General features: G+C 45.3%; 1 protein-coding gene across 1 annotated transcript in view; it reads right to left on the bottom strand.

Annotated features, from left to right (window-relative positions):
* The window catches only part of LOC121277230 (FRAS1-related extracellular matrix protein 1-like), a 391,688-nt gene that overhangs the window by 266,532 nt on the left and 100,860 nt on the right, over nucleotides 1-24,296 (bottom strand). Inside the window, exons 9-10 of the mRNA XM_041186416.1 lie at nucleotides 5,949-6,091; nucleotides 3,286-3,482 (exon numbers count right to left, since the gene is read on the bottom strand). Coding sequence (XP_041042350.1) covers nucleotides 3,286-3,482; nucleotides 5,949-6,091 — 340 coding nt within the window. The remainder of the gene's footprint in view (nucleotides 1-3,285; nucleotides 3,483-5,948; nucleotides 6,092-24,296) is intronic.

Below are 24,296 nucleotides of genomic sequence, written 5' to 3'. Positions count from 1 at the left end.
GTCCCTAGATACCAGTGATCATGAATATGATTGAATTTCACATTCAGTTTGAGGGAGAGAGGAATGGATCTAAGATAAATGTTTTAAATTTAAATAAGGCTAATTATGAAGGCATGAGGACAGAGCTGGCTAAAGTGAGTGGGGAAGTTAGGTTAAGGGGTAAGTCAATAGAGATGCAGACATTTAAGGAGATATTTCAGAATACTCAGACAAGATACATTCCAGTGAGAAAGAAAGACTCCAAGGAAAGGACACACCATCTGTGGCTAATTAAAGAAGTTAAAGATAGTATCAAATTGAAAGAAAAAGTGTATAATTCCACAAGGATGAGTGGCAGGTCAAAAGACTGGACAGAATATAAAGAAAGCAAAGAATGACTAAAAGATTAATAAAAAGGGAGAAATTAGAGTAAGAGAGAAAGCTAGCTAGAGTTTCTACAGGTATTTAAAAAGGAAAGGAGTAAGTAAAATGAGTGTTGGTCCTCTAGGGAGTGAGTTTGGGGAATTAATAATGGAAAATAAGGAAATGGTGGATCAATTGAACAGATGTTATGCATCTGCCTTCACTGTAGAGAACACAAAAAGCATCCCAGAAATAATTGTGAATCAGGAGTTGAAAGGAAGGGAGAAACTTAAAAGAATTTCAACCACCAGGGAAAGGGTACCAAAAAAATTACTAGAACTAAAAGTTGACAGCTCCCCAGGTCCTGATGGACTTCATCCTAGGGACTTAAAAGATGTGGCTTCTGAGATGGATTAATATGTCTAGCTTCCATCTTAATACACAAAGCCCTGTCCTTTGCAGACAGAAAGAACATGTACACACATTGCATCTTTTTCAACTAAAGGAAATAGGCAATAGCCATGCTCTGGTTCATTTGCCAGGGTAAGCCTTGACCAGAATCAACTGGCCTGGTTTGAATTTTTTAAAAAGCTTGGCAGTTAACTGTCAGTCATCAGTTAATTGGTGCATTCTCCATGGCAATACCTGTACTAATCAGAGAACACTTGCCAACCAATTAACACTCTCTTCTCACGCAGTATAAATTGCTGTTCCCTTTACATTTGATATTCTTGTGAATTGACCTGATGAGTGCAACATGCAAAGCTTTGACAATTTGTCTTTTTTTTTTAGCAATATTCAAGTTCTGTACTATTATTTGAACCACAACCATCTTCCTTTGTGCTAGGTATGACTCCAACCAGTGGAGAGTTTTCCCTCTGATTCCCATTGACTTCAGTTTTTCTAGGGCTCCTTGATGGCACATTTGGTCAAATGCTGCCTTGATGTGAAAAGCAGTCACTGTCACTTCACCTCTTGAGTTCAGCTCTTTTGCCCATGTTTGAAACATGACTGTAATGAGGTCAGAAGCTGAATAGCCCTGGCAGAATCCAGCCCGAGCATCAACAATCAAGTTATTGCTCTGTAAGTGCCACTTGTAGCACTGTCCACGACACTTTCCACCACTTTGCTGATGGTCAAGCTGATGATGGAGCGGTAACTGGCCAGGTTGGATTTGATCTGCTTTTTGTGTGCAAGACACACCGGGGCTTTTTCCACGTTACTAAGTAGATGCCAGTATTGTGGATGTACTGGAACAGTTTGGCTAGGTGCACAGCTAGTTCTGGAGCACAAGTCTATTGCCTAATGTTGTCAGATTCCATAGCCTTTGTAATATCCAGTGCGCTCAGCCATTTCTTGATATCACGTGGAGTGAATCAAATTGGTTGAAAACTGTCATCTGTGATGCTGGGAACCTCAGGAGGAGGCCGAGATTGATCATCCACTCGGCATTTCTGGCTCAAGCTGGTTGCAAAGGTCTTTTGCCCCTTGTCTTAAGCAATGAATACTCTCATGCACATATGTATCTTTTTTTTAATTCTTTTATAGGATTTGTTAAAATCCTGTCTGTTGTTCCCGGTACCTAGGTCCATGTCCAGTAGCATGTCCGGCTTCATTCCTTTCCAACTTTTCTGTAATAGTTTGGTACAACTTACTTGGCCAGACCAGGTAAATATGACAAGTTGCTTTCCTTAAAGAGCAGTAGTGAATCGGATGAGTTTTTTAAGACAATCAGTGATAGTTTCATAGTCACTGTTACAGAGACAAGCTTTAATCAAATTTAACTTCCACCAGCTGCCATTATGGGATTTGAACCTGAGTGTTCAGAGAATTAGCATGGGCTTCTAGATTACTAGTCCAGCAACATTACCACTACTCCACCTTCTCCCCACTACATCAGGTAGATTGGTGAGAACATTTCTCCCTCGCGTTAGTCCCCTCACCACCTGCCACAAACGCAGTCTGCTAGATATGCCCTTCGGAGCTTATCCAGCTCAGTCAGTCATCATGCTCTCGAGCTACTCTTGGTGATGGATATCGAAGTGCATTGCTGAACATAAGGTGTAGGATCTTTAGATCGGCTAGCGGGGGGTGGAGCCCACTCACCGACACAAAATGATGCAGGATGACGTCGGGCGGAACTCCCAACGTCGCCCCGCGTCATTTCAATTTTCAGGTCGGCAGGGGCACAGCCAAATCAGCTGTGCATCTGCCAACCTGTCAACGGCCTATTGAGGACCTCATTAATGGACCTGCCCATCCAATCTTCGGGTTGGAGGGCATGCCGGGAGCTCTGGCGGGCTTCAGAAAAAGTATGAAACCTCATCCACAGGCAGGGTGAGGTTTCATGAGGGTTTTTAAAAATGTAATAAATGTTTGATTTAAAGTGATGGACATGTCCCAACTCATGTGACAGTGTCACATGAGGGGACATGTCAGGGAACTTATGTTTTTGAACTTTTACCATTTTTAAATTTGGAGCCAATCTCCGAGGCAGCACTTAGCCTCAGGGCGATGAGTGCACTCTTTCATGCACATGCATGAAAGAGCGCACTCCCGGCTGAGGGAATCCGCCCCCACCCCCCCCCCCCCCCCACCTGCATAGCGCCTCCTGGCGGATGTCCCACAGGGGCGGGCCTTAATTGGCCCACCCACGTAAAATGGTGGCCCCGATCGGAGGCACACCTACCTGTGCCAGCTCCTGCACTTCTTCCCAGACAGGGGGAATATTCTTCCCAATGGCTTTGCAAAGATGTCTTTTTTCATTTAAATTTACACGATTACCACACACTGTGGCTGGACCATTTCTTCCTGGATATGTTCCTCAATCATAAAGCAAACCAAAAATAACTGCAAGGTATTTTGCTTTGTATGATAACATCAACATTTATGATAGTCTGACACACTTGTAATGTGCAAAGAGTCCGGTCCACATAAACTTACCCAAGTATTGAAGTAAAGAATGGCGGAGTTGTTATTGTATATATGATCTCTCTATCTGGTGACTCTGCATCTGTGAAGTGCAACTGGTTCTTTGTCAGATAAGCTATCTCAGTCTCCTTGACAACAAGATGGCGCACAACTCCTGGTGCTTCTTTGGGAAGTTGATCATCCACTGGTGTAATGTGAACAATTACAACCTGCAATTAAATTAACTTTGTGAGAAAAGACTGGCAAAATTTTATAGTATCAAAGAATAAAATGGCACAGATAACATGTTAATCTATGCACACAATAAATTTAAATATGCAACATAAAGCTTTTTAAACACTGCAAATGTTTACAGTTTTGATATTGCTGTGACTTTGGAGGGTCAGTTTTCTAAACATACTCCATTCACAATTGCATGTAGGGAACATCCTCCCCAACAGTAGTCTCAGGAAGTCATAGGTATTATGCCTGCAATTTCCCAATACATTTGGCCAGCAGACGGGACTGATTATAGAACAACTTATATTGATATAATGCTTTCATTGTAATAAAACATAATATGGTGCTTCACAGAAGTGTTATAAAGCAAACTTACACACTGAGCCACATCGGTGATATTGTCATAGAGTCATGATGTCACAGAAGGAGGCCATTTGGCCCATCATATCCAAGCCACATCTGTAGAGCAATCAAATCAGTCCCATTCCCCTGTAGCAGTGCACGTTTATTTTATTTAAGTGCCTATCAAATTTCTTTTTGAAATCATTCATTATCTCTATTTTTACCTCATCAGCAGTGAGTTCTAGGTCATTACCATTGATGGTGTAAAAATCCTGTCCTCACATCCCCCCTGCATCTCTTGCCCAAAACCTTATGTCTGTGTCCCCTCATCTTTGTACCATCAGCTAATGGGAATACTTCTTTTTCCACCTAATCTAAATCATAATCCTATCAAATCTCCACTCAACCTCCTTTGCTGCAAGGAGAACAATGCGACATAGCCTTGTAGCAAAATTCTCTCATCCCTGGAACCATTCTGATAAATCACTCTGCGCCATCTCAGGCACCCTCACATCCTTGCCAAAGTGTAGTGACCAGAACTGGGTGCAATAATTCGGTTGTGGCCTAACCAGGGCTTTATATAGGTTCAACATAACTTTCTGCTTCTGTACTCAATACCTCTATTTACAAAGCCCAAGATCCCATATGTTTTGCCATCTGTTCTCTAAATATGTCCTGTTACCCTCAAGTATCAATGCACGTGAACCTCCAGGTCCCCCTCTCCCTGTACACTGTTTAGAATGTGCCATTTAATCTTTATTGCCTCTCCTATTCCTTCTACCAAAATGCATCACCTCACACTTAAGCTTAATTAAATCCCATCTGCCAGTTGTCTGCCCATTCTTCCCCTCTTACAGTCGAATGTTATCACCCTTGTTGTCAGCAACACCTCAAAGTTTGGAATCATCAGCAAATTTTGAAATTTACTTTGTATTCCAATATCCAAGTCAATTATACATTAAGTAGTGGTCCTAGCGCTCACCCTACTATCCTCCTGTCTGAAAAATAACCATTTACCACAATTCAATGCTGACATTTTTTTCTCCAAGGCTGACACTGACACGCCTATTCCATGAACCTCAAATTTGTTAATCAGCCTCTTATATGGTACAGTACTTTGTCAAAGGCTTTCTCAAAATCCATATAGACAACATTGCTTGTTCTCTTTTCATCAGCTTCTTTGGTACCTCATCAAAAGATTCAATTACATTAGTCAAGTATGATCTACCTTTTACAAATCCATGCTGACTCTCCTTAATTAACTCAAACCTCTCCAGTGCCTGTTGATTTTTTCCCCCCAATTATTGTTTCTAAAGCCTTTTTTGTAATTCATTCACAGGATGTGGGTGTTGCATATTAGGCCAGCATTTATTGCCCATCTCTAATTGCCCTTGAGAAACTGGGCAGCTTGCTAGGCCATTTCAGAGCTAATCACATTGCTGTGGATCTGAAGTCACATGTAGGGCTTCCTTCCCCAAGGGACATTAGTAAACCAGGTGGGTTTTTACAACAATCAACAGGGCTTTTAATGGGTACTATTAGACTTTTAATTTCATACTTTTATTGGATTCAAATTTCAACATCTGCCATGGTGGGATTTGAACCCAGGCTCCCAGAGCATTACCCTGGGTCTCTGGATTATTAATCCAGTGACACTATGCCACCACCAATGGAACCAGATGAGTGGGGTCCCAACCAGCTGCATAACAACAAGAGGTGGATTGAGAGATCAATCATGTCAAAGTAGCATCCACTCAGTAAGTCAATTATGTAGCTAATGGATGAAATAGGAGTCTAATCACATTTTCAAAAATGGGGAAGGGAATAAACCAGATAAATACAGGTCAGTCAGTGGTGGAGAAACATTAAGCATAATAATCCAGGACAAAGTTAATTGTCATTTGAATATACATGGGTTAACCAATGATAGCCAGCACATATTGGACAAAGGGAAGTCATATTTGATTAATTCAACTGCGATGAAGTAACAGAAAGGGGTGATAAGGGTAGTGTGGTTGATCTGAAACAATCCTCAGTTTTTCCAGTCTTTTTTCATCACAACAGCATAATATGGCTGTCCTGAAGGATTCATGTTGTTTGACACAGACAAGTACCTGAGGCTCAGAGAAGTTTGGTGGGTCATGGCTATCGGACAGGATAAACTCAAAGGAATCTTCAAATACTTCACCTCCCAAGTGACGGTAATAGATCATAGCATTGAAGAGATCTCTCTGTAAGAACCTAGTGATGGGATAACCTGTCAACAGCAAACAGATAAAGAATGTTAATAGACAGTGACTGAAATACCATAAATAATGGATGCCACAGTTCCAAGTGGCCTCGTTGACAAACATATCATCTAGTATCAGCAATTTATACAGACCACAAATATCCCAGTCCAGGTTTAATTTGGGACTTATGTTTTGCTCACAGCAAAAGGCTGGGTTAGCAGATTTCAGCCAGGACAGTAGCTTTGTGCACTGTATTTGGCCTCAGGTGGGCCTCACTCTCATGAACACGATCCATATATTTCCCAATGGAAAGTATGCATGTGTCAATACTGGTTGAGGCTTAGTTGAGACAGTCTCACAGCCAAAGAGCTGCAATTGATCACCAAGGATCACAAAAGAGGAAAGTCCATTTAAAAACCTCCCCCTCCAAAGGGTATCAATGAGCCTTCTATTGCCAATGCTCAACGGTATACCACCACTTTTCTCCTGGTGGTCCTTATGGTCTATGGTGCTCATAACAAAATGCTATTGCCACACACTGCCTCCACTTCATTTATTTCCTGCAATAAGGTGTTGAGGCAACCAGTGGCACTGATTGCTGGACAAGGGGGAGAAAATCCCAGAGAGGATGGAAATGCAATTTTAGATCACCCCTTGAATATAATAAATAGGAGCAAGGAGTAGGACGTTTGGTCCTTCAAGCCTATTCCACCATTCAACAAGATCATGGATGATACTCTATCTCAACTCCACCTCCACCACTACTATCCCCCTCATATCCCTTAATTCTTTTAGTTACCAAAAACATCCGTTCAATGACTTTGCATCCACAGTTCTCTGGGGTAAATAATTCAAAAGATCCATAATCCCTTGAGTGAAGAAATTTCACCTCATTTCAGTCCTAAATGGCTGACCACTTATTCTAAGACTGGGACCTATAATTCTATATAATTCCCCAGCCAGGGGAAACATTTTCTCAACATCTAACTTGTCAAGCCTCTTAAGAATTTTATTTTTTCATTATATCACCTCTTATATTTCTAAACTCCGGGCCTAGTCTTCTCAACTTCTCCCCATGGGACAATCCCTTTATCCAAAGAACCCATTTAATAAACATTTATCGTACTCCTTCTCAATTAAGTATGGCCCTCCTTATCTAAGGAGAGCAAAACTGCACACACTACTTCAGATGTGGCCCCATCAATGTCCTGTATAATTTTAGTCAGACTTCTTTACTCTTATACTCCAATCCCTCTGTAACAAAAACTAATATACCATTTGCTTTTCTAATAGCTTTCTGTACCTGCAAGTAACTTTCTGTAATTTATGTACAAGAACATCCAGAGCCAACTGAACTCAAGCATTTCCCAGTCTCTCACCAATCAAAAATATTGTTTTTTTTATTTTTCCTGCCAAAGTGGATACTTTCATGCTTTATCACATTGTAATCCATTTGCCATATTCTTGCCCACTTATTCAACCTGTCTAAATCCCTGCTTCTTTGTGTCCTCCTCACTGCTTATTTTCCTACCTATCGTCAATCTCTTCATCCAAGTCATTAATATAAATTGTAAATAGCTAAGACCCAAGATCCTTGAGGTACGCCATTAGTTACAGCCTACCAACCCAAAAATACCCCTTTCATTCCTATTTTATGCTTTCTGTCCATGATCAATCCATGCTAATATACTATCCCTAATCCCATGAGTCCTAATTTTGTGTAATAACCTCCACGCGTAGCACTTTATCGAATGTTTTATGAAAATCCAAATACACTGGTTCCGCCTTATTCAGCTTGCCTTTTTCATCCTCAAAAGAACTCTGACACTATTCCCTTTTCATAAATCCTTGTTGACACTGTTTAATTATACTATGATTTTTCAAGTGCCCTGTTCTCACATTCCTAATAATAGATTTTAGCATTTTGCCTACTACTAATATTAGGGTAACTAGTCTACAATTCCCTGCTTACTCTCCCCCTTTCTTAAATAGCGGGGTTGTGTTTTGTTACCTTACAATCCTTGGGAACCACTCTAAAATCTAAGGAATTTTGGACAATCAAAACCAATGCAACCATTTTTTTCAGTAGCTACCTGTTTTAAAATCTTAGAATGTAGATCGTCAGTACATGGGATTTGCCGCCATTTGTCCCATTAATTTCTTCTACGCTACTTCTTTACTTATACTGACTTCTTCACTATTCTCTCTAGACCTCATTATCTTTGGAATGTTTTTTGTTTCTTCTACCGTGAAGACAGATGATAAGAATTTGTTTAGTGTCACCACCAATTCCTCATTTCCCATTATAATTTCACCTGAAGGAGAGTCATATTAACATTAACTCTGTTTTTCTCATCGCAGATACTGCCAGGCTGGCAAGTTTTTTCAGCATTTTCTGTTTTATTTATAATTTCACCTGTCTCTGCATCCAATGGGTCCACGGTTTACTTTCATTAATCTCCTCCTATTTAAAAATATCTAGGAACATTTACAATCTGTTTTTATGTCTCTTGCTAGTCTACTCACATATTCTCTTTTCTCTTTCCTTGTCAATTTCTTGGTCCTCCTTTGCTGAATTCTAAAATCCTCCCAATCCTCTGGCTTACAGCTATAAGCCTCATTCTTGGATCAAATACTAACTTTGTTAGACACATTTGGACCATATTTTCTGTGGGGTTTTGTACCTTAAAGGAATTTATATTTGTTTATTATGCATTCATTGTTGTCTACTGTCATATCTTTTCATGCAATTTTCCAATCTTCCTTATCTGTCCCTCTTACCAACGTAGTTTGCTTTGTTTTGATTTAAGATCCTAGTTCGAACTAAATTACTTTTAATCTCGATATAAAATTCAACCATGTCCAAGGTCGAGGAGAGGGTAGCCCAGCTGGCAGCGGTGGAGTGGGACTGGGTCTTTGGAGATGGGGAGACAGGATTTGGGCCTCCAACCTGTAAGGATCCATGCATGTAATAGAAACCTCAGGTCCAAAGATGCCTCCATATTGGAGGCAGCTCATGCTGTCACTCATTCTGTCTTCTCTCCCTTGCAGGTGCCACAGGGAAGAGGGAAAGGCCCGAGCAAGAAGACCTATCCAGCCTTGCACAAGTCCAAGCCCGGAGAGGAGTGAGGACATAACACAAGAGGCGTGTATAATTGTATAGCTGTCACAGCAGACACCGGCACCCTCCACCAGGCCAGAGACACAGATCTCAGTCGGTATTAGCTCTAGAGTAGGAAGGTTCTCACACTCTGGTAGTCACTGCACAGACACGTGTTGACAGCAGGAGGAGCAGGGTCAGCCGAACTCACCGGCACTTGCAGAAGTGCTTGGGAAGAGGCAGCTGTGAGGTATAAGTCCATTGATGGGCCTCTGGAATCGGAACTGATGGTGGAGAGTCAGCAAGAGCCGGGGCAGAGGTATTGGAGGCCCTCAACAGGGTGGTGAGTTGGAGGAGTCAGTCTACCAGCTGGTTGATGAAGTGGTGCCAACCTTTGTGTCCATCAAGGTCTCCTTGGGAAGGTTGGCAGACTTCACGGAGAACCTAGTCCAGCAGATTCTGCTGGAGATGTGCGCACACCTGTGCTCCATCATGGTAGCCATGAGGGAGCTTCTTCTGCAGTGGTGATGCGGGAGGGGAATGGGGCACCTCGACCTCTCTCCCAGTGCCCTGCCCTTCAAGGAGTCACCCAAAGGGATGAGGAGTGGCAGCTGGACTTCCCTGGCAACTGGCCCACAGCAGGTCAGCCAAAGTAAGCCAGGGCCCTCAAGGCCTTGGCTCTCCAGAGGATGGCCGTCAAGGCCATCCAAGGCAACAGGGTAAGCCAGTCAGCAGGCTGCCTCCACCCCTGAAGTGGATGCCAGGGAGCACTTACAAGTAGCAGGGAAAGGAAAATATTAAAAACAAAACTGGCTGCACGGGTGAACAATTGATTATCACAATCAGAAAACATTAGCAAATATAATCACTTTCATTTTAATAATGTCTAGTGCCTTGTTTCATCTGCAGTACTTAACTTAGTGTTCCCCAACCATCCCCTTTATCTTCCTGCGGGCACCCCAGCCCCAAGAATGAGGAATCTGCAGGGTGGCAAAGTTATGACATTGCAAGCCACATGCAAACAAACACTCTCCTGCGCACGCTGAACCTTTATCCTTCAAACTGTTATGTGCCCCAGGGCCCAGCATTGCAAATACTTCATGCTGGGGTTTCCCTTTCAAATGCCCAGTTGAGCTAACCTGCATCTCCACCCAACCCTGATGACCCAACTCTCATGCAGCATCTTGAGATCCCCACCACAAGGCTTTGCATAGATGCTTGCAGTGCAGCAGTGATGGTAATTACATGTTTTTCCAGGCTCCAACACCTTCTCCCCTCCCTCAGTCCCCACATCCTATCCTCTATAACCCTTGATCACCCCAGTATTGCTTCTGACCTCCCACCGTTACCCTTCAACCCTCTCCCATCACCTTCGGCAATGTCCAGATAAACATTGAAGTCCCCTTTGTCCCCAAGAATCACATCACATTGACTTGCCCTGCCCTCATTCTGCCCACCCCCTGAGCCCATCTGCATTTCCATGTCCCCACCAACAACGTCCCTTCATGTGACATCATCGCACCATCACTCTCCCATCCTTCCACCTCCCCCTGTCCCCTGTAACCCTCACCATTCCCTCCTACCATGGCTACCCTCAGTTTAAACTCCAGGAGTTGAGTATCGACTCCATCGATCCCTACCTGTGAACTTCTTCACACTTCAACACCCCACCATGCACCTTAACAGCTACTGAAGACCACCATAACTGCGCCCCGCAACCCCCCACGGCCACAATCTACCAAGGCCGTTCCACCCCCTGCCCCATTTCATCTAATACCTTGAAATCTCAGTACTCTCTTCCCCCAGCATCCCCAGCCACCTCTAGCCTGAACCCCCATACCACTCTTCATTGCTTACCCACTCTTCTTTCAAACCACCCCCCCCAACAGACCCTCGCCGCCCTATTGTATGTCCTGCAGCCTTCCGCCTGCAGCTGGAGGATCCAATCCCCAGGTGAAATCTCTGGATGAAGGTCTGGTCCTCTGCAAGATCCCTGGATGAAGGTCCGATCCTGTGGCAAAGTCCCTGGATGAAGGTCTGATCCTGTGGTGAAGTCCCTGGATGAAGGTCCGATCATTTGGCGAGGTCCCTGGATGAGGGTCCAATCATTTGATGAGGTCCCTGGATATAGGACCAAACCTGTGGCGAAGTTGCTACGCCGAGAACTCTCACATTCAGGAAGCTGCTTCACGGAGAAGATTCATGCACCCAGTTCTACATGTGATGTTCCAGGGCCTGGTCGCTGGAGGCCTCAATCTTCTCTTCTAATCTCCTCAAGCTGCCCAAGGCCAACTTAAGGTAAGTCACGACTTTTACACACCATGTTGGTCCAGACAGGTTCTGGACTGGCATGATTTCCCACTGGCATTCGATCAGGCTTGGGTTGGGGAGATTCCAGCTACATCTTCATTTGAATCCCATTAACGGGATGCAAATTGGTTTCATGCCAGCCTCTAGTGGGAACTGCGACCCGCCATGGTGGCCAGTCGCGGAAGATCCCACCATCATTTCACACTGGCGCAAAATCATTTATGAACTTCCTGCCGAATTCTCCACACCCGAACCCCACGCCTGTCATTTAACCCAGCAACGGGGGCATGGGAGAATTCTGCTTTATGGGTGGAATTTTCCGAGGCCGCTGGCTGTCGGGTGTGATAGGCGGCATGCGCAGAAAATATGGCGTGACCTGCTTCCCGACAGTGTGAAGGCAGGTTGCGGTCGTCCACTCAGCCCACTAAAAGCAGACTGCGTTTCCGGCATTGGTTAGCGGGGAGCTAATTGTATTACACCAGCATATAATTAAAAGGCCATCCCGCCAGCTTCTTGGAACCCTGCCGTATCGTCTGTCCACATTGGCGGGAAAGCACACTGACATGTTTCACTCAGGCAATGTGCACTCGGCAGCCTTCACTTTGGGGGAATTCAGGTGAGTGAGCAGCAATGTTCTCCACAGCTCACCCATTGTTTACAGGCCTCAGGGCTGCTGGGGGGCAGGGGGAAACTAATGCCTGGTCCCAGAGGCCACTGCTGAGAGGGGTGGGAGGGTGGTGTCTGGGGGCAAGTGCTGGCCAACCTTGTAGCCGACTGCTGAGGGGGAGGGATGTCTGGGGGCAACTGCTGGCCAACCTCGCAGGTGACTGCTGAGGGTAGGGAGGTGTCCGGGGGCAGATGCTGGCCAGCCTCATTGTTGGTGCTGAAGGAGGTCAAGTGCTGCCCTAGAGCAACATCCCTCGCGCAGGCACTCAAGGTGTGGGTCAGTATAAGCAAGGGATGTGGCCATGTATTAGGGACATCTCTATAAACTGACCATGCCTCTGCAACTAAGACATATCAGGCACAGCCACAGTGATATGATTGGGGTTGGGCTCCTAGTCCGTCCACCCATGCAAGCAACATGATGGCACCAAAGGGCCACCAAGCGCCCCATACCTTGCTCCACACCCCTCCTCCTCCTCCTCCTCCTCCCCCCCCCCCCAAACCCAGCACAGAATTCAAGTCTGCCACCACTTTATTGGACCATGGAGCAGTTGGACTGCACACGTTGTACAATCTCCCCACTAACGCTGGCCATGTAGCAGTCACTGCTGGAGGTGCTCACAGCCCTTTGCAATCTCAGCATCCTGGTTTGGACCAGTGTCCCCCATATCACATGTTGACAGGGCAGCCATGCAGCGCAATCATCTCTGGCCATCTGAGGGGTGATTAGCACTCTCCGGGAAGCTTTAAGGGGTGGTCACACAGGGCCAGGAAAGTTGCCAACTACAGCCATGACAACCATGTCTCTCTCTCTATCATGCTGCAGGAGGACCACTTCAGGATCATGGATCCTGGTGACCTAGCTGTACGCTTGATGGCCCACAGAGACTGTAGAAGGGGGAGTAGAGAGCAACTGAGGAACTTGGCTGTGCAAAGGCAGGAGCAGCAACCTCATGAAGGAGGGACAGCAGAGGCTCCCACACACGCTGCCCAGGACTGACAGGGATCCATAGCTGGTCGACGCCTAGCGACACCTAAGGTCTATAGACGCAGCCTACTGTTCCTGCAGATGACTGAGAACCAGTGTCACCAATGACTGTACATGTCTAGGGACCTGGTGGCTCACATCTGCCACTTACTGCAGAACTTGACACCAAGGGGACATGGAGGGCATCCACTGCCAGTGGCTGTGAAAATGACTGCGGCGCTCAATTTCAATGCCAGTGGCTCCTTTCAGAGCTCCAAGGGGGACCTCTGTGGGATTTCACAATCCGCCACCCACAAATGCATCCATGAGGTCACGGATGCCATCTTCTCCATGGCACACAACTTTGTGCATTTCGCCCGGGACCAGGACAGCCAGGATGCAAGGGCCATTGGATTTGCCCTGATCTCAGGATTCCCACAGGTGCAGGGTGCGATTGACTGCACTCATGTGGCACTCAGGTCTCCATTGCTACACTCAATGGACTTCATCAACCACAAGGGCTTCTGCTCACTCAGCGTGTAGCTGGTATGCAACCACCAGATACGCATCCTGCAAGTGTGCGCACGAGTTCCAGTGAGTGTGCACGACACTTACATCGTGACTTGCTCACAGATCCCTGCAGTCTTCCAAGATCCACAGAGGCTGCAGGGTTGGCTCCTTCGGGACAAGGGCTACCCACAGAGTCTGTGGCTGATGACACCTGTCCGGGAGCCTCAGACTGCAACAGAGTGAAACTATAATGAGGCACATGCGAGCTGCAACTTGGTGGAGCAGAGCTGAGGATGCAGTTGCCTGAGCCGGTCTGGTGGAGCCCCGCAATACAGTCCGCAGAGGACATCACGCATTGTCGTCGTCTGCTGCACCCTTTACAACCTGGCACTCCAACAGGGAGGTGAGCTGGCTGTGGACATGGAGGAGCTGGAGGTCTCCTCAGATGAGGAGGACACCAACGGAGATGAGGGTGAGGGGGTCCTCGGTGGTGACGATGACGGGGATGAGGCTCTCGCACTGGCTAGACGAGGCAGGCACGCTCGGGAGGCCCTCATAGCTGCTAGATTTGTGGAGGATGATGACGACATGCAGTGAGGTGACCCCATAGATCTTCACATTGCAGTTGTGAACATTTGGCTTCAGTTTGGCTTATGCCAGCGCGCATAACCTCTGAGAATGCTCCTGTCATGGAGATGCAATGGAGGCCCTAATAGTCGCTCGATCAGAGGAGGATGATGACAACATGCTGACAACTCCTTAGATCTTCACATAGCCTCTGAGAATGTCTGACCCCGTCTGGCCGAGGACAGCTCACTTGCGCTCCATGATCAGGGCCATCTCAAAGACATGGCCATGAAACTTCAAACGCATCTGATGCTGTGTCTGCTTTCAGCACCTCAGCCCTGTAGGAGGTGCACAGCATCACTGGTCGCAGATGCTGGATTGATGGGGGCCTGATACACCTTAAAGGCGCTGAGAGCACACAGCAATAATGACAGAACTCTGTGGTACCTGCCCACTACGTTCTGGCAGCAATGTCCAGCATTGATGTTTCCAGGGAGTGTGAGACTGGACCATCACTGTGGTCTGAAGGCCACACAAAGTACAGGGAAGAGGTCTTTTATTTTGTGCAGAAAGCTATCACATCTAAGTGACAAGAACACTGCCCATTAGAACAAGGAGCCACAGGCAGGGAGACATTCTAAGGAGATTATTGACAATAGTGAACAGTATTTACAAGTGATCAACACCCGTGCCCAAGCTGTGCAACTACTTTTACTTAACTTTCCTAACCTTGCCGCTATGTCTTGGCGCTCCCCAGACATCCACAGCAGAGGTGGAGGCAGCCTGCTGACTGTGACGCCTTGTCTGGTCTCCTCTGAAGAGCCGAGACTTGGAGGGTCCTGGCCTGCCTTCAAGGTCCTGCTGTGTGGCAATGGCACCCTCCTTGGACTGTGAAGCTGGAGCTGTGGAGGTCACAGGAAGAGAGGACTCGGATGGATCAGTCACTCCCAGAGTCACTTGGTTGGATGGCCCCGGAGTGTGCACCTGCTGATCCTCCACCCTATGGGTGTCCAAAGGCCCCTGGCTGATTCCATGAGCGGAAGGGGTAGCTGGGGTGAGATCAAGCTGCCCAGCACCCCTCTTGCGTATACATTGTTGGAGGCCAACTATGGCATCAGTGATGGAGTTAAGCCCACGCAGCAATGCAGGAGTGACATCCTGGACCAAGGTCTCCATGGTGGCCGCCATGCTGCCAGTGTTGACCTTGATATGTTGCAATGCCAGTGCTATCACCTCAGCCTGAAGATGGATGAACTCCTCCATCATGCCTTGCAATCCGAGGAGTGCAGCGGACATCCCTTCCTGATGTTTCCAAGCTTGCCTTTGCAGCTCCAGCAACTGTGACATGACCGAGTCCAGAGGCTCGTCATCTACTCAGACTCAGCAACGTTCTGGCCTCCAGCAGTCCTCTGAGTGCCAGGGACCTGGGAAATCCCTGTCTTCTCGAGACTACTTTAAAGCTAGCTCCCACTGAGGTGTGTGTTTCTGCGCTGGTGGAGGGTGTGGGTGAGCGATGTGATGTGACTTCAGGGAGGGTGCCTCCAGATTCCTCTTCAGAAGTTTCTTCTGGGCTTGATTGGAGGGCCTGGGTCATGGACTCTGTCGGCTGTTTGGCAGATGTGCCTGTGAAAGCTAAGGGAGATAATTAACACATGGCAGTGGCCTGTGAAAGAGGACACATCATTCAAGGCATGGTTGGCTGATGGATGTTGCACTGCTGGATCCTCCCTTGGTAGAGCAGCGTCGACTTCACCGTCAACACAAGACTGGTCCCGGTCATTGCCAGCCAGCTGGATAGCTCTGTTTTCGAATTCTGTAAGAACTGTGACCTCAGTCATCCCTCCAACTGTCTGCGACCTTTCCCTCCTGTTGTGAGTCAGGACAATGCAGCTGTGTGTCAAAGAGTGAATGGTGATGTCCCTCGCACTGACAGTGAGTGAGGGCTCTGGGGATTTGTGGTTGGTTTGTGAGTGTGTGAGTTCAGAGTGCTGATAAGAGCGACTTACCCTGGAGGAACAGAGAAGATCATTCATTCTTTTTGCGGCACTGGGTGGCTGTCCTCCTTTGCAGGGCGTTTGCGCTGACCACCGCCGGCCGCCACCACCTTCCAAGCTGGGTTGGTGACTTTGCTGCCCATCTTACGGCCAGAGCGGGGGGTACAGCACATCCTGGATGGCCTCCACAGCATCCAGCAGTCATTCGAGGAACCCATCGTTGAAGCGAAGGGCTGCAATATTTTTTCCTGTGTCTCCCGGGCAGCGGTGGAGAGCTAGTGGTTGTGGGCGCGATGCTGGCGGCTGCCTTTTAAAGATGGTGGCTGGCTGATGTAAAGTGGGGTGATGGTGAGCGGGTGAATGAGAGCCTGTTCGCCTTGGAAACAGCGTGTTTCGCAGGAGTGAATAAATAATGAGGCGAACTCAGGACGCTACAGCATGAAAACCCACCATTTTCATCAGCTGGTAGGACTCCATTTTACCTGCCCACTACCACACTTAGTGCAAATCTGGGAAAATTCCATCTATGTCTCTGCAATGGCTATTAGATCAAATTCATCAATTTCTGTATCATAATTTGATCTAATTTGTTGCAAAAGTTACACACATTTAAATACACTGCCTTTAGCTTTGATTTTGTTGTAAGTTTTCCTGATGTCACCTTAGCCATTGATATCCTATTACCTACACTGTTAGAGCAGTCCTGTGTACGTAACACAAAGACACATGTAGGACCCAAGTAAAGCAATATTTGTTTCATGTATGAAATAAAAAATATTGTGCTTTCACCAAGTTATAATTATCTCATTTGGAAGTTCTGTAATGGTCATCACACTTCGATTTATCTCCTGAGTTGAATCTTTAGAAAATCTAATAAATTGTTTAACCTTTTATATTAATTTTAGCTTTTAAGACCATAAGACGTAGGAGCAGAAGTAGGCCATTTGGCCCATCAAGTCTGCTCAGCCATTCAATGAGATCATGGTTGATCCGATAATCCTCAACTCCACTTTCCTGCCTTTTCCCCATATGCCTTGATTCCCTTCCCGATTAAAAATCTATCTCAGCCTTGAATATATTTAACGACCCAGCCTCTACAGCCCTCTGCAGTAAGGAATTCCACAGATTGACTACCCTCTGAGAAAAGAAATTCCTCCTCATCTCTGTTTTAAATGGGCACCCCCTAACTTAGATTATGCCCTCTGGTCCTAGACTCTCCCACAAGGGGAAACAACCTCTCAGCCTCTACCCTGTCAAGCCCCCTAAGAATCTTATGTGTTTCGTTAAGGTCACCTCTCATTCTTCTAAACTCCAATGAATACAGGCCCAACCTATTCAACCTCTCCTCATAAGAAAATCCCTCCATATCCGAGATCAACCAAGTGAACCTTCTCTGGACTGCCTCCAATGTCATCTTTTCTTAGATAAGGGGACCAAAGCTGTTCATAGTATTCTAGGTGTGGTCTAACTCGTGCCTTGTATAGTTTTAGCAAGACTTGCCTATTTTTATACATCATTCCCTTTAAAATAAAGGCCAACATTCCATTTGCTTTACCTACCTGCTAAACTTGTATGCTAGCTTTTTGGGATTTATGCATGAGGACCCCCAAATCCCTCTATGCTGCAGCTTTCTTCAGTATTTCCCCATTTAAATAATATTCACTCATTTATTCTTTCTACCAAAGTGCATAACCTCACATTTTCCCACATTATATTCCATCTGCCACGTTCTTGCCCATTCACTTAACCTGTCTATATTCCTCTGTAGACTTTTTGTGTTATCCTCACCACTTGCCTTCCCACCTATTTTTGTGTCACCTGCAAACTTCATTTCCCTCATCCAAGTCATTAATACATATTGTAAATGATTGGGGCCACAGCACTGATCTCTGTGGCACTCCACCAGTTACAGGCTGTTATCCTGAAAATGCTCCCTGTATCCCAACTCTCTGTCGTCTATTAGCTAGCCAGTCCTCTATCCATACTAATATACAATCCCCAACAGCATGGGCTCTTATCTTATTAAGTAGCCTTATGTGTGGTACCTTATCGAACACCTTTTGGAAATCCAAATATATTACATCTAGTGGTTCCCCTTTATCTATCCTGCTTGTTGCCTCCTCAAAGAATTCTAATAAATTTGACAGGCATAGTTTCCCCTTCATGAAGCCATGCTGATGCTGCTTGATTATATTATGCATTTCTAAATGCTCTGCTATTATTACATCCTTTATAATTGAGTCCAACATTTTCCCAATGACAGATGTTAAGTTAACTGGCCTATAGTTACCTGTTTTTGTCTCCCTCCCTTTTTGAATAGGGCTGTTACATTGGCAGTTTTCCAATCTTCTGGGACTTTTCCAGATTCTAACGATTCTTGGAAGTTCACTACTAGTGCATCTACTACCTGTGCAGCTTTTTCCTTTAATATCCTAGTTATTGTATTTATTTCCTCCCCCCTTTTGCCCCTTGATTATTTAGTATTTTTGGTATGCTATTCGTGTCTTCCACCATGAAGACTGATGCAAAGTATTTATTCAACTCCTCTGCCATTTCCTGGTTCCCCATTAGTATTTCCCCAGTCTCAATCTCTAAGGCCCTATATTGACTTTAGTATCTCTCTTGCTTTTTATATATTTAAATAAGCTCTTGCTGTCCATTTTTATATTACTTGCTAGTTTATCCTGAAAGTTTATTTTCTCCCTCTTTATTATTTTCTTGGTCATCTTCTGTTAGTTTTTAGAACTTTCCCAATCCTCTGGCTTATCACTAATCCTTGCCACATTGTATGTTTTTTCTTTCACTTTGATACTATTCTTCACTTCCTTGGTTGACCATGGTTGGTTTATCCCCTTTCTACAACCCTTCTTCTTCACTGGGATATATCTTTGTTGTGAGTCATGAAATATTTTCTTAAGTGAGTTGCTGCAAGCAATGTTCTGTTATTAAACAGGGTTCCAATTAGAGAGCTGACTAAATCTCAAGGGTCATTATTTGTGTTGGAAACCAGTTGGATGAAGGTGCATTTAAATAGCTTAGAAAGTCATTCTTGATGAGGGGTCAAAGACAAATTCCTCCCCAGGCTGCTGCTACAAAGTTGCCTACATTCAGCTGGAGGCCTCGCCACATTCCAGGCAAAATGCCAACAGCCTGGTCAAATAACTCTTAATAGGGCCCTTGGATATCAATTCCAGGCCTTATCACAGCCTTAGACTAAACATAGACAAAAGAACTGAATTCCAGAGATAAGGTGAGAGTGACTACCCTTGATATCAAGGCAGCATTTTTCCAAGTGCAGCATCCAGGCTTGGGCTGATAAGTGCTAAGTAACACTGATGCCAGTTCTCATTATGATCTCCAACAAGACAGCCTAGCCACCTCCCCTGGATATTCAACGGCAACCACATGGATGACAGCTGTCATCATTGGCTCATCATCACCTTCCAAAGGGAAATTAGGGATGAGCAATAAAATCCTGGCCTAGCTCGCGATGACAACATCCCATGAAAGAATAAAAAAAATAGTTACATCTCCCGCCATGAACATCTGCGGTGGTGGGGATGTGCCAGGGGCGGGCAGGTGGGGGAGGGGGGTGGCACTCACTGTGACTAAAAACTTACCTGAACCAGGCACATAAATACCGTGGCTACAAGAGCCAGTGTTCTTGTAATGTAAATGGTAATTTATAAACTTATAAGTTACAGAATCACAGAATTTCACAGTGCAGAAGAGGCCCTTTGGCCCATCGAGTCTGCACCGACACGAGAGAAACAACTGACCTACCTACCTACCTAATCCCATTTACCAGCACTTGGCCCATAGCCTTGAATGTTTTGACGTGCCAAGTGCTCATCCAAGTACTTTTTAAAGGATGTCAGGCAACCCGCCTCCACCACCCTCCCAGGCAGTGCATTCCAGACCGTCACCATCCTCTGGGTAAAAAGGTTTTCCTCACATCCCCCCTAAACCTCTTGCCCCTTACCTTCAACTTATGTCCCCTTGTGACTGACCCATCAACTAAGGGGAACAGCTGCTCCTTATCCACCCTGCTATGCCCCTCATAATCTTGTACACCTCGATCAAGTCGCCCCTCAGTCTTCTCTGCTCCAGCAAAAACAACCCAAGTCTATCCAAACTCTCTTCATAACTTAAATGTTTCATCCCAGCCAACATTCTGGTGAATCTCCTCTGCACCCCCTCCAGTGCAATCACATCCTTCCTATAATGTGGCAACCAGAACTGCACACAGTACTCCAGTTGTGGCCTCACCAAGGTTCTATACAACACCATCATGACCTCCCTACTTTTGTAATCTATGCCTAGATTGATAAAAGTCAAGTGTACCATATGCCTTTTTCACCACCCCACTAACATGCCCCTCTGCCTTCAGAGATCTATGTACACACACACCAAGGTCCCTTTGTTCCTCAGAACTTCCTAGTGCCATGCCGTTCATTGAATACTTCCTTGTCAAATTACTCCTTCCAAAGTGTATCACCTCACACTTTTCAGGGTTAAATTCCATCTGCCACTTATCTGCCCATTTGACCATCCTGTCTATATCTTCCTGTAGCCCTAGACACTCAAACTCACTGTTAACCACCCAGCCAATCTTTGTGTCATCCGCAATCTTACTAATCCTACTCCCCACATAGTCATCTATGTTGTTTATATAAATGACAAATAAATGGGGACCGAGCACAGATCCCTGTGGTACGCTACTGGACACTAGCTTCCAGTCACTAAAGCATCCTTCCGTCATCACCCTCTGTTTCCTACAACTAAGCCAATTTCGAATCCATCTTATCAAATTACCCTGGATCCCATGTGCATTTGCCTTCTTTATAAGTTTCCCATGTGGGACCTTGTCAAAGGTTTTGCTGAAATCCATGTAAACTACATCAACTGCACTACCCTCAACTACACACCGGTCACTTCCTCAAAAAATTCAATCAAATTTGTTAGGCATGACCTCCCTCTGACAAAACCATGCTGATTATCCCTGATCAAACCTTGCCTCTCCAAGTGGAGATAGATTCTCTCCTTCAGAATTTTCTCCAATAGTTTCTCTACCGCTGACGTGAGACTTACTGGCCTGTTGTTCCCTGGCTTATCTCTACAACCCTTCTGAAATAGCAGAACCACGTTAGCTGTTCTCCAGTCCTCTGGCACCTCCCCCATGGCCAAAGAGGAATTAAAAATTTTAAAAAGTTATAATTTTACTGACTTTCAGTAGATTGTAGAATGACACCAGATGCATATCTCTTGTTGAATAATTTCCAGGTAATTTATATTCTTTTTGGGGCAATCACACATCTTTCTCTCGTCTCTAATGGTTTAGTTTCAGAAATTCATCTATAATCAGTTGGGCCCATTTAATGCTGTGATTTTCTTCTTTCTGTCTTATATCCTTACTCATTCCTTTTATATACTCAATATGTTGCCATTTCCTTTCATTCATAAGATCTGGAGGGATCTCACTGTCAATAAACTAAAAAACATTTCTTAACTCTGGAAACATAGAAAAAAAGTTTTCAACTTGGTCTAAGTTAGTGATAATCATATGGGGCTAGATTTTCATTTCTAATGTGGGTAGCTCGACTTCGGAAATTTCCCAACTCAACAGATGGTTTAATTGCACAATGAGACCCAATCTTGACTCCAAGGAGGTAGGAGTGGATAAAATCGGCCCCACTGACCTCAAAAGCAGATTATAGATGGCCATCTGGCAAGCAGGTTCTGAGCCTGGCTGGTTAAAAGAGCCACCTCAGTTCTTTGGTACCTTGTCCCAGTTGTTTTAGAAGCTGTTAGGCCCTCTAGCCCTCACCCCAGCCCCCCCTCCCATGTCCCATCCATGGCAACTCATGCCCTCTACGCATCCCCAATGACCCCTCACACCCCATGTCTCCTCTATGCCACTAATGATTCCCACCCACCCCTTTGCTCCCTTATTCCCCATGCTCCTCATGCTTCTTCCATGCCAACTCATGCCTCTAACCACCTCCATGTTCCCTTAAATCCTCATGTCACCACCACAGCCACTCACTCAGTATCCACCGTGGGCAGTTCTCAGAAGCCGTATAGAGATGAAAAAAATAAACTTCTAACAATCTTATACAGCTTTCACTCATACACAATTGATAGTGAAAAACCTCCCATTCATGAAACCAATACAAAATCTCAAGTGGTTAATCTCCTATGAAAACAAACTTCTATTCAAACACTAGATCGAAGACAGATAATCTTTTAATAGCTCCTTTAAACTGTTACTCAAACTGTGAATTCAGAATACCCCCTGCTGAGATTAATTGTGGCTTTTGAAACTCAGCCAAGCATTTATAATGGCATAATAATAGACCTTGGGGAATATCAACAAAGACTTTGATTGACAATGCATGAACAGATGTTAATGCTTTTTTCTAACCTACACCAGATGACCTGTCAATCAAAGCAGTCCAGCTGAGGGTTGTTTTTTTTTCACTCACTGACAGTTTAAGACTTTTTTTTGTTGAAAGGGCTAGAGATTTCTTAAAATCTTCAAATGATGACACTTAAACAAAGCTCATCCATCCTTCAAGAGTAGTTATGTCTACTCCATAAATTTGTGATTTCCACACTGCGGTTTAAGGCACTTGGAAGACCAAAATGGAGTCTGTTTGAACTCAGTACCAAGACCAAACAGCCCTCCTAAGTTTGGGTTTCCCTCCTGTGTGAATCACTGCCCGCCCCTTTCCCACCTGGCAAAAATGCAATCTATGAGAAATCAGTGTAAGACTTCAGTCCACCATTTTTAAAATTCCTTGGAGTCTTCCATGAAAATCCGGCCCATAGAGTCATTTATAGTACAGAAGGAAGCCAAGTGCTTCATCGAGTCTGCCTCGGTTCTGTGTGGAGCAATCCAGGCAGTCCCATTGCCCGACTCTATCCCCGTATTCCTGCAAGTTTATTTCCTTCAAGTGCCCGTCCCATTTTCCTTTGAAATCATTGATTGGGTCTGCTTCCACCGCCATTGTGGGCAGCAAGTTCCAGGTAATTTACCACTTGCTGCATAAAAAAGTTCCTCCTCACAGTCCTACTTTTACCCGAAACCTTAATCTGTATCTCCTTGTCCTTGTACCATCAGCTAATGGAAACAGCTTAACTTTGCCTACCTTATTCTAACCTTTCATAATCTTGTTCATGTCAAATCTGCCCTCAACCTCCTTTACTCCAAGGAGAACAATGCCAACTTTTCTTTTTATTTTTTCATGTCATGTGGGCCAACATTTTTGTTGCCCATCCTTAATTGACCTTAAGGTAAGCTGCCTTCTTGAACCTCTGTAGATCATGTGGAGTAGGTACACCCACAGTGCTGTTTGGGAGGGAGTTCCAGCATTTCAACCCAGTGACAGTGAAACAACGGCGATATAGTTCCAAGTCAGAATGTGGTGTGGCTTGGAAGGGAACTTGCAGGTGGTGGTGTTCTCAGGCATCTAATGCTCTGGTCCTTCTAGGTGCTAGAGGTTGCAGGTTTGGAAGGTGCTGTCTATGGAGCCTTGGTGAATTTCTGCATCTTGTAGATAGTACACACTGTTCCACTGTGCGTTGGTGGTGGAGGGGGTGAATGTTTGAGGATGGAATGCCAATCAAATGGGCTACATGTCCTGGATGGTGTCAAGCTTCTTGAGTGTTGATGGAGCTGTATTCATCCAGGCAAATGGAGAGTATTCCATCACACTCCTGGCTTGTGCTATGCAGATGGTGGACAGGTTTCAGGGAGTCAGGAAGTGGGTTACTCACCACAAAATTCCAAACCTCTGACCTGTTCATGTAGCTACTATTTATATGGCTAGTCCAGTTCAGTTTTGGTTGATAGTGGGGGATACAGTGTTGATAATGCCACATGGGGAGATGGTTAGATTCTCTCTTGTTGGAGATGGTCATTGCCTCTGGCGCAAATGTTACTTGCCACTTATCAGCCCAAGTCTGAACGTTGCCCAGCTCTTGCTGCATATGGGCATGGACTGGCTTCAGTACCTGAGTCGTCACGAATGGTGCTGAACATTGTGCAATCATCAATGAACATCCCAATTCTGACCTTATGATGGAGGGATGGTCATTGATAAAGCAGCTAAAGA

The sequence above is a fragment of the Carcharodon carcharias genome, chromosome 4 (genome assembly GCF_017639515.1).
Source record: "Carcharodon carcharias isolate sCarCar2 chromosome 4, sCarCar2.pri, whole genome shotgun sequence".
In the NCBI taxonomy this organism is placed as follows: Eukaryota; Metazoa; Chordata; class Chondrichthyes; order Lamniformes; family Lamnidae; genus Carcharodon; species Carcharodon carcharias.
This window is presented reverse-complemented; position numbering and strand designations above follow the sequence as displayed.